The sequence below is a fragment of the Nerophis lumbriciformis genome, linkage group LG19, assembly GCF_033978685.3.
Source record: "Nerophis lumbriciformis linkage group LG19, RoL_Nlum_v2.1, whole genome shotgun sequence".
Taxonomy (NCBI): Eukaryota; Metazoa; Chordata; class Actinopteri; order Syngnathiformes; family Syngnathidae; genus Nerophis; species Nerophis lumbriciformis.
Genome location: NC_084566.2, coordinates 21571625 through 21590893, shown reverse-complemented (window position 1 = coordinate 21590893; position 19269 = coordinate 21571625). Strand labels below are relative to the sequence as shown.

General features: G+C 39.5%; 1 protein-coding gene across 7 annotated transcripts in view; it reads right to left on the bottom strand.

Annotated features, from left to right (window-relative positions):
• The window catches only part of LOC133618712 (adhesion G protein-coupled receptor L2-like), a 230169-nt gene that overhangs the window by 152373 nt on the left and 58527 nt on the right, over positions 1–19269 (bottom strand). For all 7 annotated transcript variants that reach the window (XM_061979315.2, XM_061979318.2, XM_061979317.2 and 4 more), the window contains exon 2: positions 14119–14320. In XM_061979315.2, the coding sequence (XP_061835299.1) occupies positions 14119–14194 (76 nt within the window). In that variant the 5' untranslated portion in view covers positions 14195–14320. The remainder of the gene's footprint in view (positions 1–14118; positions 14321–19269) is intronic.

Genomic DNA, 19269 nt, shown 5'->3' with positions numbered 1-19269 from the left:
TTTATTTTAACAAAAAATCTTACGGTACATTAAACATATGTTTCTTATTGTAAGTTTGTCCTTAAATAAAATAGTGAACATACAACTTGTCTTTTAGTAGTAAGTAAGCAAACAAAGGCCCCTAATTTAGCTGCTGACATATGCAGTAACATATTGTGTTATTTATGATTCTATTATTTTGTCAACATTATGAGGGACAAGTGGTAGAAAATTAATTATTAGTCTACTTGTTCATTTACTGTTAATATCTGCTTACTTTCAGTTTCAACATGTTCTATCTACACTTCTGTTAAAATGTAATAATCACTTATTTTTCTGTTGTTTGGATACTTTACATTAGTTTTGAATGATACCACAAATTTGGGTATCAATCCGATACCAATAGTTACAGGATCATACATTGGTCATATTCAAAGTCCTCATGTGTCCAGTGACATATTTCCTGAGTTTATAAACATAATATGAAAAATTTTTAAACGAAAGAAGATTTTGTGATGCTAAAAAATATCGATGTAATCATAGTAGTATTGACTAGATACACTATTGTACTTGGTATCATTACAGGGGATGTTATGTTGTAGATCCACCAATGGCGTTTGTTTATATTGTAGCGTCCCAGAAGAGTTGGTGCTGCAGGAATTCTGGGAATTTGTTCTGTAGTGTTTATGTTGTGTTGCGGTGCAAATATTTTCCCAAAATGTGTTTGTCATTGTTGTTTAGTGTGGTTTCACTATATAGCATATGTTTATGACAGTGTTGGCATTGTTTATACAGCCACCCTTAGTGTGACATGTATGGCTGTTGAATAAGTATGCCCTTCATTCACATGTGATCAGTGTTTTCCAAGTTAAGGTGGTCACATTAATGGTTAATGATTGGACATAATGAAATCTTGTGTTGACTTTGTCAACTATAGATAAGATAATACACTCATCCATTATTATGGCTCCAATGTGCTGCGGTGTGAAGTGAAGCGCATGAAAGCTATCACGCCTTGAAATAATCGTACTTAATTTGTCTCCTTTGGAGACAAGGATTAGTGATATTGAAGTAGTTACAATACTGCTGACTATGGACAGACATTAGCCGCTAGCTAGCTAGCCATGTCCTAAAGCACCTCCTCCTGAGGGCGTTCTGCATTACACAACGTGACGACGGGTGGGGGACCGTTACTTTTTAGAGGCGGTATAGTACCGAATATGATCCATTACTATCACGGTACTATACTAATACCAGTATACCATACAACCCTAGTAGCTACTCCTCGGGATTAATCCGTTTGTTGCAGTTAGGAGTCTAATTTTCTTCAAGAGGAGACAGCTGCAGCAAAGTGGAGACTGTGGAGTATAATACTCAAATGTATCAATCCAATCAGGGCTATCAGCAAGGTGGAATCTATGAAGGTGTACAATGTGGCCTTGGTGTAGATCTGCAGTCTGTCATTCAAGCTTAAGCTTACAAAGGTGAAAGGAATCATTGTTGCCTCCCAACAATCACGACATTGTGAGGTTTAATAATAATCATTTCCACAACATGATAACATACAGAAACATGCTGTTTGGTTCGTAGTGCATAGTGTGTTTTATTGCGGTGTTTCTGTCAGCTATCTACCAAGAAAGTCAAAAATGCCAAGACATTCCTGCGCTCTCACCCCCCACTACTATCTCTGCAACACTGACCACTTTGACTGACTTGAGCGCGATGACCTTGCCCCATTCCCTTCCACCAGCATTCCAGTCAATAGAAGCAGAAACAGGAGCGTTGATAAGCGATACACAGCTGGGGGAGATCTTGATGACGGACAGTTTCCTGCCCCTCAACCTGGATGAAGCCATTGTGCCGCCCTGCACACTCATTGGGCATAGGAGCTACACGAGAGGGTCAACAGTGATAGCGTAGGGTAAACAAAAGCGCTCTTTGTGCTCCACGTTTCACTCTCTGGCTTTCTTCTCGCAGCATACTTATTCAATTTCCTGCACGGCAGGAGAGGGCTGCCTTATCTGAGACTGTTTATACCTGCAAATCGGCTGGTGGCCTTTTGTTTGCAGGTGACCCACCACGAGGTGACATTTAATTCCTTGGCTAAAAAAAAAAAAAGTGCGGTCATGCTCTAAGGCACAAGCCTGAGGAGATTACTAATACATTGAATGCAACAGGGCTGCATTCATTGCTTGTAGGGAGAGCTTGAAGAAAGAAAAGGGGCCAACACACATCATTAGTCTCATTCAAAACATATAGGAGTAGGGATAGGTACCTTTCACACTCGAACCGATACTATACCCATTACCAGTGCCTAGGAATTGATTGTATTCAACGGCACCAATTTTCGGTACTTTTGTGTGCGCTAATAAATATTAATTCCATTCATTTTCTACCGCTTGTCCCTTTTGGGGTCGCGGGGGGTCGCTGGAGCCTATCTCAGCTGCATTCGGGCGGAAGGCGGAGTACACCCTGGACAATTCGCTAACTCATCGCAGTAAATATTAATTGTTTTCAATAATACAATCAAATGTCTTATTTGAACATTTAAAAATGAGCTGTCCAGTTGTTGTATATTGTTTCATTATTTCATTTCCGAGACAAATCCTTTGTTGGCACCGAGTTTGCTTTCAATGCTGCTGGAGTAATTGTTAGAGATATAAACATTTGATATCACGGTTATTGTGACCAAAATAAGCACCGTTATTATAATATTGTTGAATGTTAAACAAGTATTAGTACACACACACACACACACTGAAATTATTTTTTAAATAGCTAAAATGAATAGAAACAGAGGTAGAAAATCCACTATTTTGCATGTTTGGTGTTTATTTTGCATCACTGATAGTGTTTTATGTGGGTGGCATTGCTCAGATGGTAGAGCGGCCGTGCTAGCAACTTGAGGGTTCAAGGTTTGATCCCAGCTTCCGCCATCCTAGTCACTGCCGTTGTGTCCCTGGGCAAAGCATTTTACCCATCTTGCTCCCAGTGCCACATTTTATTTGTAGCTTAAATGTAGGTAATGGGTTTCCCAATGCAAAGCGCTTTGAATCTCTAGAGAAAAAACACTACATACTGTAAATACAATTCATTTCACACTTTACTTTTAATCTATTTTAGCTGTTTTATTGGCCTAACTTTTAATGTTTTAAGTACTTGTTTGTACTTTAGCACTTTAAGATTTATTTACATTAAAAGTGCATTGCAGATAAAATCTACTATATATTATTTCTGGTAGGCATTTTACTCTCTGGTTGTCCTACTCTTTTCAGCGGTCCTTGAATGCACCGCAAAACCACCTCTTTCTTTGTATTTCTCGGATCGATCATTCCGTGCTATACAGCATAGTTTGTAGGTTCCATCCATCCAACCATTTTCTACCGCTTGTCCCTTTCGGATTCGCGGGGGGTGCTGGAGCCTATCTCAGGTTCATTGTGCACAATTTAATATCTTAGTTGTTCAAACAGCAGTATGTTTTAATAGGTTTAGACTGAGGTATACTATGTTGTTTCTTAATGGGGAAAGACATTATCGTCTCGTTTTCATGTTAGCATTCAAGCTAGCGCGGTAGCGCCAGTCAAACCGAGAGTTTATCAATGTACAATTATCCATTTTCTGATCATTTTCATTTAAATCGGTAATACTAACTCATAGGAGTTTTACTGCGACTATCATTAATACCGTTTATCGCTACATTCCTAGTTAGAGTCGGCTGAGTCTGCAACTGGATGGGACGTCGCACGCAACCCAGGTACCATAACATGGCACTGTTGTATTTTACGTGAATCGGTGCCTGGTAGAACCGTCGGAATTCGGTTGGTGCCAAAGAAGTACCTGATTCGGTGCCCATCCCTATATAGGAGCACTTGCAGTTAAACGTGAGTTACATTAAAAGCCAAGGCATGAAAGTAGTCTGATGTTATGTTTGCAATGCTCTACTGTTTTCTATAAGAAAGACTTAAGAATGCTGGTAAGTGGTTTTTCATGAAGGTCCAATTTGTGCAGAATTCTGCTGCTGCCACTCGAGTCCTGACTAGAACTGGGGAACCAGATCATAGTTATTGTACTAGCTTTACATAGTTATATACTTGTACACGTACTTGCCACAATTCCATCCAATTCATTTATTTGTTAATCCTTTATAAACTGAATTTTTTTGGAAGAAAATGCTACAAAATATAGCAGACTAATGTCTCTTTCAAGTAAAAAATAATGTGAGTAATAGTGCCATATTTAAAAGTATTTAGAGCAGAAGCCTTTAATTTCAGACATCACAGTTTGTTTAGCTTGTTTTCATTGAAACACAATCCACTCACTTAAACAAACAAGAAACCTAAATCCAAAAGGTTGCCTGCTAAGTTACTCTTCAATATGTTTGTCTGCACTCCAAACCAAAATTACAAGTACAAAGAAGTAGGGGGAAAATGTTAAGTTGTAGACCTGCTATTATTTGAATCCCTTCTTCCTTCCTGGTTCTAATGTATCACTGTGTTATGACAGCCGAACCCTGCAGTCAAGCAGCGACTTACACACGGAGCAAATACAAAATTCTACTTTGGGCTTGTAAACTGGACTCATCTATTATTTGAATTAGGCTGCCTGGAGAGAAAAACAAGTGCAGACAGCATTTAAGGGAGGAAGGATTGAGGCAGGCATCTGCTGCGGTGTTTGTACAACTTTTTCCTCGTCGGGCTGTGAACTGGTAGATGCCTCAAGTGAAATTTAAAGGGGGAAAATGGAATCAAACTGTCAGAAAATGCAGTTTCCACCCTGATAGATGAAGTATTTTCTCTTATAACAGGACATGAGCAATCATGTCCAAACACAGTCGAAGCCGAGGGCTAGGGCAAAGAAGCTTTTGAGTTCCCATTTTGGATTAAAATATGCTGCTAGCGCCTCATTGAAAGGAAACACCATCAGAAAATCACTGTACTAAACGTCAGATGACCCCCATCAAGAAACACATTGCATTTCATTTCCATGAAGTGAAACACATATTCTTGCTTCTATGGCTCATTTCAGTTCCACTTTCTGTTATGATTCAAAACGTTCAGTCTGTTATTATTAAAATGGCTTATTGTCATTGGCCGGGAGCAGAGCGCTGTATGCTGAAGGACGGGTAAACAGCACGATAAAAATATGATATTTAAACATGTCAACATGGTGTTCAATGTGGAGAAAGCTGCATACAAGCCTGAATGATGAACCCCTGCCTCGCTGCTTGAAAGGATTCCAATTGAACAGAACGTCTGTCTCTTCTCCAGCTTACACCATGCTGGCTGTAAAGAGACTCAATGTATCCAAGATGAGACTGAGGGCAAAACCACCTTTTTTTTTTTTTTAAATAGTAGGAGAGCAAGGGTATTTTTATTTACTTCTTAGCATCTGGCTCATCGTCACACTAAGGAGACCTAATGTATCCAAGATGAGACTAAGGGCAAAACCACCCTGCATGGAAAATAACAGAAACGTGGTAGAAAAAGGGTCTCCTGTTTTTACTTCTTAGCATCTTGCTGTTCATCACATTAAGGAGACTTAATTTATCCAAGAGGAGACTGAGGGCAACACCATGCCGCATTGTACGCATAAAAACAACAAAAATGTCAAAGAATGCCTGTCTCCTGTATTTACTTCTTAGCATCTAGCAGTTCATTAAAATTAGAAGACTCCATTTATTAGAGAAGAGACTGAGGGCAAAATCTTGCTCAATGGAATGGTAAAGAAACAACAAAAGACAGGAGAACGAGGGTCTCCTGTATTTACTTCTCAGCATGCCGCATTACTCAAATACAACAGAAATCGGGAAGAACAGGGTGTCCCCTAGTTAGTTATTATGTAGCGGTTCGTCACAGCAGAGAGACTCAAATTATTTAAAAAGGAGGCTGAGGGCAAACCTACGCCGAATTGAACACATCAGAAAAATCAAAAATGGTGGTTACTTCTTAGCATCTAGCGGCTTGGTACAATTTTTTCGAGAGAAGACTTAGGGCAATACCCTGCTGCATATTTTGCATTTCTTGTCTTTCACTGATAGTGTTTTAGTCTTAGTATTTTATCTGTTTTAATGGTTAAGCTTTTTTTTTTAATGTTGTTTTTTAATGTAGCACTTTAAGATTTACTTAAATGAGAAGTGAGTAACAAATACAATCTATTGTGTGTTTCTATTATTTTTGGCGAACGTTGTGGTGTCCCACTCTGTGCCCCAACCTTTTTGTAGCTGCGGACCAGTCAACGCTTGAAAATGTGTCCCACGGACCGGGGTGGGGCTATTCCTTGCAATAGCTGGTTGAGAAAGGTTTTTCTTAAACTGTTCAACAATTTGCTCACGCATTCGTTGACAAAGTGGTGACCCTCGCTCCATCCTTGATTGTGAATGACTGAGCATTTCATGGAATCTACTTTTATACCCAATCATGGCACCCACCTGTTCCCAATTTGCAAGTTCACCTGTGGGATGTTCCAAATAAGTGTTTGATGAGCATTCCTCAGCTTTATCAGTATTTATTGCCACCTTTCCCAACTTCTTTGTCACATGTTGCTGGCATCAAATTCTAAAGTTAATGATTATTTGCAAAAAAACATTTTTTTATCAGTTTGAACATCAAATACGTTGTCTTTGTAGCATATTCAACTGAATATGGGCTGAAAATTATTTGCAAATCATTGTATTCCGTTTTTATTTACATCTAACACAATTTCCCAACACATATGGAAACGGGGTTTGTAATCGAGAATCTTTAGGAATCGGAATTATTCAAACAACAGAGATGGAGGTTTCCTGTATTGAAATGACTTATTGTTGTTGGCATGGAACTGGCAAACTGACAAAACTATACAGGCAAACAGCAGGGTAAAAATATAATAATCAAACGTGTTAACACGGTGTTAAATCTGGACAAATGTGCACACAAGCCCGGATGATGGACCCACTGCCTCATTTCTTGAATGCCTTCCAGTTGGATGGAATATGCAAGACTGATGTATCACGTTTTTTTGTTTTTTTTCTCAGCGCACAGATTGACCAGTCAGCTGTGACTCTCCCATGGTTTCGCTGATAATTCATAATCGCCCCGCCATGGAGCTGCTGCATTCAATAAGAATTGTAAATCAGCAAGCCAAGCATATCAATGTATGACAGACTGTGGCTGTGGATGGCCCCGAGCCAGTGAGGAGTTAGCGCACAATAGCTTTCCCCCCATCGAGCGGAGGCCCAGGACTGGAAATACCAGTGTGGCACAAGGGAGGCTCTTCAATCAGCACAATGCATGGCACTGCTCGAGACAAATGTTGTGCTGAGACATGTTGTTAACCTTTATGACCTTTTTGGGAAGAAACGCCGGCGTGCTGCTATGCTTCTGACAAGCTGGAAAGGTGTAGTGGCGCTTAGGGAGGCACAAAGCGTGGAGAGAGAAAAAATAACAGAAAATCTTTCTGCTTGTTATGGTGGTAATTAAAAAAAAAAGAAACACTTCTATGGCTCTCATCCCTGTGCTAGCACCGCTGCTAAACAAACATTTGCTCTTTATTCTGCAGCTAGGACACAACAATCAAAACGTTTGCCTTTTAAACACCCGAGCCAGCCAAGAATGTTGACAAAGACCACAGGAAGTAATCCCTCCTTAAATCTGCCCATTCTTTCCTACTTTAAGGCTCCAATTTCAGCTTTCGTTGGCCCTCAGTAGGTATGCGCCTGTGCACTTGTGGCCGCCGCCTCGCGCTCTCGTTTGTCTGGCTTTCTTTTCATATATCTGCAGAGCAAAACAGACGCCATACCTGTGCGGCCTACTTTGGAGATGTCTCGTTTTGTGCGTCGAGCAAGCTCGAGAGGGGAATTTAAACAGACGTCTCAATAAAGTCACGGTCATCCAAAGTCGTAAGCTCGCAACTACTGCTACTTAACATTTAATAGACTCTCAAGGCTGTAATAAATGTGATGGCGCAAAGAAGGTCTTTATATATATTTATACTTTGATTCGCTTAGACTATTTCTTAAGAAAATACAACCACCTCTCTGAAGTGCTTATGGTACGCTACAATGCCAACGCTCTATTTCACAGCAGTCAATTTTGACACATGACACACACAGTTAGCAGGATGACCTACAGAACACTAACTGATTTTCTTGTAGGCGGGCGGTGCACACATAATGGAAGCAGCCATTCAAATTTGGTGAGGATCTGGAGAAAGGTGCAGATACCTAGGACTCACACTCTGAGGAGGGTAGAAATACAGTACATTTACTCCTTTACATTTACTTAAGTACCGTATTTTCTGGACAGTAGGGTGCACCGGATTATAAGGCGCACTGTCGATGAGCGGGTCTATTCAGGTCTTTTTTCATACAGAAGGCGCACCGGATTACAAGGCGGATTAAATGGGTCATATTATGATTTTTTTAACAATTTAAAACATTTCCAGATCTCAAATACACATCAGCCGATACCAGAAGGTAGGAGGAATTGTTTTGTTTGAACATGTCCTAAAAATGTCACCAAAATGTATCCATAACTGTTTGAGTTATGTTGCTAACAGGCAAATAAACCCTGGCGAAATCATAACCTCTTTGGCGAAGGTAAGAAAGTATGCATTCTGCAAAGCATGGCGAGCGACTTTTGTCTCGAGCGTTTCCAAGGCAACGCAGAGCCAACCGGTCCACTGTAGAGGACACTGCCTCGTATGTAGTACAATTTGAAAGCCACTAAAGTGAACATTTGATGTTTACATCCATTGTCACTTTACCTACTCTGTGGCCTAGTGGTTAGAGCAGGGGTCACCAACGCGCGGTGCCCGCGGGCACCAGGTAGCCCGTAAGGACCAGATGAGTAGCTTGCTGGCCTGTTCTAAAAATAGCTCAAATAGCAGCACTTACCAGTGAGCTGCCTCGATTTTTAAAATGTTATTTATTTACGAGCAAGCTGGTCTCGCTTTGCTCGACATTTTTAATTCTAAGAGAGACAAAACTCAAATAGAATTTGAAAATCCAAGAAAATATTTTAAAGACTTGGTCTTCACTAACTGACAAAGAAACAGATAACAGATTTGGCGTCCAGTTCAAAGTGTGACATGATTTATTTAAAAATTTGAGAGTTGACTTTTGTATTTTACATGAGTTATTATTTGTACAAACATGGTGCAAAGTAATTCATGATTTGTTAAAAAATGCTAGTGGCTAGCTAGTTAAAATGGGATATTGTGATTTCACAAGACTGTCTTAGAAGTGATCATTTGAAAATGTTCAATTTGAAAAATGTGCACTTAGAGAAAATATAAAAATAAAGTGTTGCATATTGATATTTATCTGTTTCTATATATATTTATTGTGAGAAATCATTAAGATGATCAGTGTTTCCACAAAGATAAATATCATTAATTATTAATAATAACATAGAGTTAAAGGTAAATTGAGCAAATTGGCTATTTCTGGCAATTTATTTAAGTGTGTATCAAACTGGTAGCCTTTCGCATTAATCAGTACCCAAGAAGTAGCTCTTGGTTTCAAAAAGGTTGGTGACCCCTGGGTTAGAGTGTCCGCCCTGAGATCGTAGGTTGTGAGTTCAAACCCCGGCCGAGTCATACCAAAGACCTAATGGAACCCATTACCTCCCTGCTTAGCACTCAGCATCAAGGGTTGGAATCACCAAAATTATTCCCGGGCGCGATCCCCCCTGCTGCCCACTGCTCCCCTCACCTCCCAGTGGATGGGTCAAATGCAGAGGACAAATTTCACCACACCTAGTGTGTGTGTGTGTGTGTGTGTGTGTGTGTGTGTGTGTGTGTGTGTGTGTGTGTGTGTGACAATCATTGGTACTTTAAAGACACTCAACTGGAAGGTTTTTTTTTTCATATTTTCTTAAAACAGTCGATGTTCCTATACTATTCTTTGCACCTAAAAATACTTGTTTGTAGTAATAAATATGATTGGAAAATGTTTGTGTTCAATTACAGTAAGTGTGTTTATCCTAAACATTCCTGACACTTCATTTTACACACTATGGCATTGTTTTCAAATAATTTTTGTTTTGCACGTATACCGTGAGATTTTGATACCGTTCCATATCTAATTATTAACAATAACATTGACAAACTTGCTGCAGCTGCTCGCTTCGTTTCACTTCATTTCACTTGCTTCATTTCCGTCGAGTCTCAGCGTGCGTTTAAAACCGCACTGCTGTTATTAGATGGCAACATGTGAGGACAATGTTGAAGACAGACACATTTCACACTTCAGATGACTAAATGTATAATTAGGCTATAAGGGGGTGTCCAATTAAGGACACGTGGGCCACCGATGACATGCGTCTGGTTTTTTTTTATGGTGTCGAAAGTAAGCATCAAAAATGGAAAAATAGAGTTAAAGACAACATGTAATCAGAAAAAGCTGACACATTGAAACTGATAATGAACAAGAGTACAAATATTTTTCTTTAAATATATTAATAATAATCTACTAGTTTTCTGACAGATATAAGTAAGAACTTTACACTACTTTATACTAGAAATGGCAACAGCGTAGGATGAATGTCCCATAACAAAAAGATAGAGAAAAACTTGAAGCTTATCGACTACAGAGTCGGACTACAAAAGTGGATGCGTGCAAATTTTCAGGAATTATGCAGATCCCAAATACAGATTAGCAGGTACCAGAAGGTAAGAAAAGTTGCTTTTGTATAATTTTGCGAAACAAAACGCCAGATAATGTCTTACCTTATATACACACCATAATAATACTTGTATGTTGAAGCACAGTACAATCCATCAAGCGGTGCGGCTTCATAGCTTACCAAAGTCGCACTAAAACATTTTGATAGATTTTTGAGCGCCGTGTGTAATGTTCTATATTTTCAATGTAATATATACAATTTTGGTGTTGTTTACTTGAGTCATATTGCAGTCTACACGTATCTCTTATGTGTGACTGCCATCATATTGCAGTCTACATGTATCTCTTATGTGTGACTGCCATCTACTGGTCACACTTATAATTTTACCATGAACCAATTAAAATAAGCACAACCAAACTTATTCCGTACATTAGGCGCGCCGGGTTATAAGGCGCGCTGTCGAGTTTTGAGAAAAGGAACGGATTTTCAGTGCGCCTTATAGTCCGAAAAATATCGTAGTTAATGACAAATTATATGACGGTGTCGCATTCAACCTGCCCACACCCTAACACTGTTCTACTTAACATAATAAATAATTGGGATCAATATTAATGAAAATAATTGTGACTATTATTTTGGCCATAATTGTGCAACCTTAATGTTAAGTATAGGGAGTTCAGCTACATCCGCAGTATTGAAACTCTTTGACAGAATTGCTCAGCTCAGTACAAAACAGGTATGGAAACAGGAGTTCAGAAAATTCGAATGAAAAAAGTACTGTAATTGATCAGTAATTTTAACCATGTTCAAACAGGATATGCAGTCAATGTCCGCACCTAAAGGAAACAACATTAGTTTTTCCTATCTAGCTGGTCAAAGAAGGTAAAATCACCAATGTGTGTGAGCTTTGTTTTAGTGAAAGCCTGATTATCTTCTTGCCTTTCAAGGGCCAGGAGGTCAAAGAAAACATTTCATTGGTTGGAACTAGAGATGCTAAGCTGGGGGATCCTCAGGGTATGACAGGCTGAAGGTGGAGTGTAAAGTAAATGGATTGTGATATTGTTTCCAAAAGGAACACACACGCACACACACACACACGCACACATTCCTTATTGATGAATGCTTCGTATGCATTCTTTGCACTGAGGACCCTCACATCAGCTGAAACCTAAAACCGGGCATTTCTGCATACCAAAGCACTATTCTGTCTTTTGAGTGTTTCTCCAGGTTTGCTCCGCTCCACCTTCAAGCCAAACCTGAGGCCTGGTCTTCAAAAAGCCGCAGTAGTATTTCTGCGTATTGCTTAAAATGGCAGTCGATAAATTCACAAATGCATGCAAGTCTGCTCGGATCGGCTGTTCTGTAGCCGTTGGCTGCGATGAAACATAAATAAATATATCACGGAATAAAGAAAAAAGACAATGAAAGAATTCAAATTGAAAAAGGTTTCCCACAAAAGTAATTCACTATTTACTGCAACCTGCAATCAATGCTTGGCACACCAGTATGTGATTTGGTTGTACTTTGATTTGTGTACAATTGGAATGAAAAGCAGTACTGGGTGTGAAGTTGTAATGATCGTCAACGCAGCATCTGTGGGTTTGATAGGATGTAACAAAAATGTTTTGTGACAATACTTGTAATTATAGCCATCAAAAGTGAGGGAAGGAGGCTTTGCATGCCACTACAGACGATTAACGAACCGAGGCATTTTTGACGGTGACAGTTTTAATGGCTGCGTGGAATTGGATTGAGCGGCGGCAAAATATACGATTGCAGGATCTCAAAGAACATTGGGTCTCTGTTATTTAATTCCTGATTTAGGAACAGGGCCTACCGTGAACCTTTAGTGTGCATTCGCACTTGTCATACTTTGCTATTACGGATTGTTTAATCAAGTGTGAAGGCGATCATCCGAACCCTGCGGACTGAGACACTTCATTGAGCTCAAATGTGAATGCTACCATGTAACAAAGATATGGACCACTGTTAAAGGGTATGAACATCCCAACATGTATTATTTGAATAATGTCATGTAATATTTTACAGATGTTCTTTAAAACATATGTTACAAGATTTTTGAGAACTCTAAGATCACAATTAGAGGTGAGTATGAAACTAACCAATACATGCAACCTAGCAGGCTGCATTTTGGTTTTAAATATTTAGGCTACATTACACAATATGCCACGGAAGCTCTTAAGATGCCCATCCATCCATCCATCCATTTTCTACCGCTTGTCACTTACGGGGTAGCGGGGGGTGCTGGAGCTTATCTCAACTGCATTCGGGCGGTAAGCGGGGTACACCCTGGACAAGTCGCCACCTCATCACAGGGCCAACACAGATAGACAGACAACATTCACACTCACATTCACACACTAGGGCCAATTTAGTGTTGCCAATCAACCTATCCCCAGTTGCATGTCTTTGGAGGTGGGAGGAAGCCAGAGTACCCGGAGGGAACCCACGCAGTCACGGGGAGAACATGCAAACTCCACACTGAAAGAGCCCGAGCCCAGGATTGAACTCCGGACCTTCGTAATGTGAAGCACACGTACTAACCCCCGTGCTGCCGGCTCTTAAGATGCGTTTTGTAAAATTTAAGATGATAATCATAACATAATGTGGAAATAACCTTGATATTCAACCTAGCATTTGGCATTTTGGTTTGAAATATTTGAGTTTTGTCACATAATACATCATGAAATCTCTTTAAAAGTATATTTTAAAAGCTTTTTGTAAAATTTAAGATGATAATTACGGCAGAATGTGAAAATATTGATATTCAACCTAGTAGGTGGAATTTTGGTTTGAAATGTTTCAATTATGTCCCGTGATAAGTCACGAAAGCGCTTTAAAAGTATACTCCAGAAGCTTTTTTGTAAATTATAAAATGGTATATATAGCAGAATATAAAAAAAACATTTTCAACCGAGAAGGCAATATGTTGGTTTGGAATATTCAAGTACAGCACATACAATTAAATAAAGGCTCTTTAAACGTGTATTTGAAAATGTTTTCTGACATCTAAGACAATAATTACAGCAGTAAATGGAAATAACCTGCGTATTCAACACAGCAGATGGCATTTCGGCTTAAAATATAGCAGCAATGTCACAACAGTTGACACAAATACCACAGAGAATGCTACGCAAACTGCCCAAAAGTGTGCATCGAGTACATTTTTCTAACCAGACTAGAATACCTAAACACAAGTGTGAATGCAGCCTACAGGATTTTGACACCCTGCCTGGGTTTGGTATTGGAAGTGAAGCATGTGTCAGTAGGAGTGTCCGTGAGGATTTAAAAGGATTCTTGAAGAATTGAGCATGAAGCCTTGTTTTAGTTTCAGAGATAAAAGGCACTGAAGTAAAACTTTGCAACCGTGCTGCAAAACCTTTCCATAATCCCTCCTGTATGACCACAACAAATGAGACTAATACATTCAAGGCATTCATAAGATGGATAATGAACTGCTTCTTGAAAGGTTGGCGCAATCTCATTAACGTCAAGCGCCGCCATGGTAACTCACCTTGTGACAAGTGGCAGCAGCAGAGAAGTATCAGGAGGCAGGCAAAGAGTGGACACCTCCACAATGAAGAGGCCATTGTATCACGTTAGCAGGCGGTGACCACTAAAGATGGTTTGCACGTATTTCGGTGGTGAGATCAAGAAGCAGGAGCAAAGTCAACTATCTGTGGTTCTCTGAAGACCATCACCGGTCATAGTCTCATCTGTGGAAAAAAACACAAAAGAAGGCAAAACTGAGCAAATGAAGCATAATTGCCATCCCAGCCTGCGGTGTCGTGTTTCATTCGGCTTTTTACTTGCAAGCCGTGGTGACATTATTGCAAAAACATTAATCTGGATTTAACATTTGCACACTTGATGCTGCTTAATGGTTTTACATCAGCTCAGCTGTCAGCTGCCAAACGCACGCACAACTGCAGTGTAGCTGCGTCTTCAAAATAATTGCTGTATCTATATTTAAGTATTTAGGATGATCAACAGTGTTGCCAACTCCTCAGTAAGGAAAGTAACTATTGGCTGTCATAGAAGTCGCTAGATGACATCATCGCCTCAGTTGCATAATTTATTGCAATGGACTCTGTAGAAGAGAGGAATAACGCTGTGGGAGTCTGGGAGAGATCATGCTAAAGTTTAAAAACATGGTAAGTATGAATAGAACAGCAAATTAACTTTCTTCTGTTGATTCTTAATTTGTGTTCTTTAAATTTCATTCAACTTTGTTCTGGATTGTTAAATACTAGAGCAGGGGTGCACACACTTTTTCTGCGGGCAAGCTACTTTTCAATTGATCAAGTCAAGGGGATCTACCTCATTCATATATATAATTTATATTCATTTATTTATGAAAGATACGTTTTTGTTAACAAGTTAAAGGTATTTCATGATAATACAAGCATGTTTAACACATACAGATTCCTTTCTTTCATGAAGACAAGAATATAAGTTGGTGTATTACCTGATTCTGATGACTTGCATTGATTGGAATCAGACAGTAGTGCTGATAACATCCACATTTTCAAATGGAGGAGAAAAAAAGTTCTCCTTTCTGTCCAATACCACATGAAAATGGTTGTTTTTTGCACCTTATTTGTCCAGTTTCCATACTCGTTTTTATACACTTTACAAGAAATACATTGGTGGCAAACTCCGTAGCTTGCTAGCTTGTGCACGCCAGCTTTCTGAGACTCTTATTTTGTTAGCGCTGGCAGGATGAAGCAGGGCTTTTATTGTGAAGACAGGAACTGTGCAGTCAGTCTTTAGAGTTTTGACGGCAGGTACGGCGCAAGAGTCTGTTGAAATAAAACGTTTTTCTTGCCTTCCTGTCGGTTACTTTTTCTTAATAATGAGCTCACAAGACCCTCGGGTGCCATGAATGTCAATCAAGTGACGAAAATGACGTCTTGGTGAAGATTGATGATCGCTAATTTTGGGTCTATTTTTTCAATGCCTGGCTTGAGATCGACTGACACACCCTCCGCGATCGACGTAATGTGCACCCCTGTGCTAGAGTATCAAATAACAAATGGACAGCTTGTGAAATGCACTAACAAACCAAATCTATTGACTGGCTCAATAACAAATGTTTGGGGCGTTGTAGCGAAGCAACATGTACATTTAAAATTACATCTCAGCCAGTTGCAGTTAGACAGTTTTTGAGTGCTTTGGAACATTGGAGAGAGCGGTCTTCCGTATGGTAACAACATGGCACACCTGGAACGAACCACTATTTTGCTACCTAGTTCTTCTGTATTTTTCGAATTGAAATCGCCACATGTATGCATCTTTCTTCCTTTGCTGTGGACATTTGTTTTCGTATTTATTTTGCCAAAACTATACATTTCTGGAATAAATAGTCCCTTTTGTGCAGACATAAATGTCCACTGCAGTGTTGTGTCTACTTTTATTAGTAATAGTATTCCAACGCCCTTTGGGATGCCTTTTGCGGTATAAGGTGCTAATTCATTTTAATTCCGAAGGAAATTGTGTGTGATTGCTGACATATGCTGCTCCGAAAAGGAAATGACAAAGCCAAAGATTAATTAAGGGCATCGATCTGATAGGACTCTTTTAGGTAATGCCATGACATTGATGTCAATTGCTTGTTTTCTGTCTACAATCTTTTCTTTAGGCTTACAGCAGAAAATGTCTAGATGTTTCAAACATCAATACATGCTAATAACTCACTGATGGTAAATGAGAGGAACATTTTGCTCCTTAACCACAAGAACAAGCTCAAATGTGCTTCAAACGCTTTTATGCGTCATAAATAGGCGCAAAAGACTAATTAATTTTGTTGCTTGTCTCTCTGCCCTCATGGAGTCCATCTCTCTCACCCTGCCGCTTGAAAGCTTGAGGAAGCAAATTGAAAAGAATATCTGAAAAACTTTGTCTTTCACACCTGCAAGGGCGCCAGCATGAAAACAAAGCAAATGGTGTTCTTGGCACTTATTTGACACTCGCCAACGCGTCACAAATGAATGCTTCAGTTCTCCAACTCATCCCTGTTCTACTTTTCCTGTTTCCTCATGGGGGAGAGAAGTGGGGTGGGGAGGCTGTCGCTCCGGCAACGCAAGCACGACTGCTTTGTGAGCTTACTTTTGTCTTCTTCGTTATCGAGGGCGGCGCAACATAAAAAACAGCCCTTTTGTCTGCAGAGGCAGCAAAAAGGTTGCAGGCCCAGACAGACTAGCACTGCAGACAGATAAGCTGCTTACCGGCGTCAAACACCAAGGAGGAACGTGTTATGTTGTGCTGTGCTGTGTTGTGTTGTGTTGTAAGTCAAATGCTACACTCACACAAACACAGAGACACTACACATAAATGCATGCACACGTCTGCTGGCGGGCATGCGGTTTTTAATGTATTATGTCTTGTTTACTCCAATTGGGTTGCAATCACACACACGCGCACACACACGTGTGCACACACGCGTGCACACACACGCGCACACACATACACGCACACATACACGCACACATACACGCACAAAAGACCACTTGGAAGCTGTCACCACGCAAAGACGATGTAAATAAATCTACCCATCAACCTTAGATTTATAGTGATTTGTGTCACAGTTACTTTAGATTTACAACGGGTGTGTTTTATTTGCCGTGGGTGTGTTGTTTGGCGAGACGCGCATGTGTATACATCATCGATTGGCGACCTGTTTGTTTATGTTGCAGTGTTATTGTCAACTATCTGATTTTTACCCACATTTGAAAGATTTTAACATGGAGGATATCTAGTCAATGCATTTAGTTGTCCTCTTTACACAGCCATTACCGATATCTGAATTGGGCCACAAAGTGTGTTTACAGTGGATTCTTGCTATTCGCAGGGATTATATTCCAAGGCTGAAAAAAAATTGGCATAAAGATTTGTACTTACAAAACATGCAGTTACACATCTTGACAAAGCATCTTCCTGCTGGAAAATGTTCATTGAGTCGACTTGTGACACTTGGATGAATGTGTACAAATAGTGTTTAAATGTGTACAAATATTGTGTGAAGATGTGAAGTGAAGTGAATTATATTTATGTAGCGCTTTTCTCTAGTGACTCAAAGTGCTTTACACCGTGAAACCCATGATCTAAGTGAACTAACCGAGCCATACCGCCCCGTGTGTATAAATAATGTGTATAAATGTGTATGAATATTTTGTATAAATGTGTATAAATATTGTGTGAAAATATGTATCAATATTTAACATAGGTGTATACAAATATTGTGCATTAATATTTTGGGGAAATGTGTATAAATAATATGTATAACCATTGTGTATAACTGTGTATACATATGTCAGCGGGGCCTCACCTGCCATCATGGAAAGAAAAAAAATGTAAAAAGAAAAAAAAAAAATTAAATTGTTATATGTATCCAGTGATTATACTATAAAGTTATTTTCCATTTAACTTCACCAGTTTTAGATTATTTTTATTCAAAATCGCTGAATTTTCACATTTGCCGTTCAAATACTGAGAAGAGACGGTGCGGTGAACAGCAGCCAGTTGAGGCACGTCACTCAGTGCCTCAACATGGATTCCGGACTCGGCTAACTGCTGGCCTGCTGTGCAGTGAGACTGTATTGCTATATGAATTATATTATACATTTCCATAGTTTAGTTAGCTGAGGTATATAATGTACAGTGTATTTTGTCAACAACTGTATGTGTGTAACGTATTTCTTGTGCTGAGCGATCATAAAACGGCTGCAAAAGACGCACTGGCTGAGGCTCCATTAATAGAATTGTTATATCAACTAAAGCTCACACTTAAACTTTCCACGTGCAAGATTGAATCTATTTAAAAAAGTTATTTCATAAGAAGCCAAAAAGTGCAAAAACAATAATGTTCGTGTTGGAGGAGTTGTGAATGACTGCAGGGCCACAACATTAGGTACACCTGCAGACTGCAGGTGTATCTAATTCACAACTCCTCCAACACGAACATTATTGTTTTTGCACTTTTTGGCTTCTTATTAAATAACTTTTGTAACCTATTTTCATGGGCTTTCCTCTTTGTGATGTTAATTTCCTGTTATGCGCTGTTATACAGTATATGCCTTGAGCTCTTATTTTGAAGGCGCTAAGAGCGGAAGTGATGACACGTTGCGGAGGTTTTTGAAAGAAGGTCAATAAAGTGGTCCTCGTGTAAACTGGAGCCTCCGTGTTTGTTATTTTGTAGTTTCATACAGTATAGGCATTTATAAACCCTCGGTTACACTTTTTTAAATAGATTCAATCTTGCACGTGGAAAGTTTAAGTGAGGGCTTTAGTTGCGGCGCATGGACTTAATTTATAAGTAAAGGTAAGACCATAATAACGTTTTTTTTATTAAATGTGCTTTTTTGTGTGCTACAGTTTGTATGTGTAAAGTTAAAGTTAAGTTAAAGTACCAATGATTGTCACACACACACTAGGTGTAATGAAATTTGTCGTCTATATTTGACCCATCCCCTTGTTCACCCCCTGGGAGGTGAGGGGAGCAGTGGGCAGCAGCGGCGCCGCGCCCGGGAATCATTTTTGGTGATTTAACCCCCAATTCCAACCCTTGATGCTGAATGCCAAGCAGGGAAGAATGCTGGTATGAGCTTTTAAACATAACCCGTTAACTGCTGCCAATCAAATGGTGAATAAGATACTCTTTAGGGTT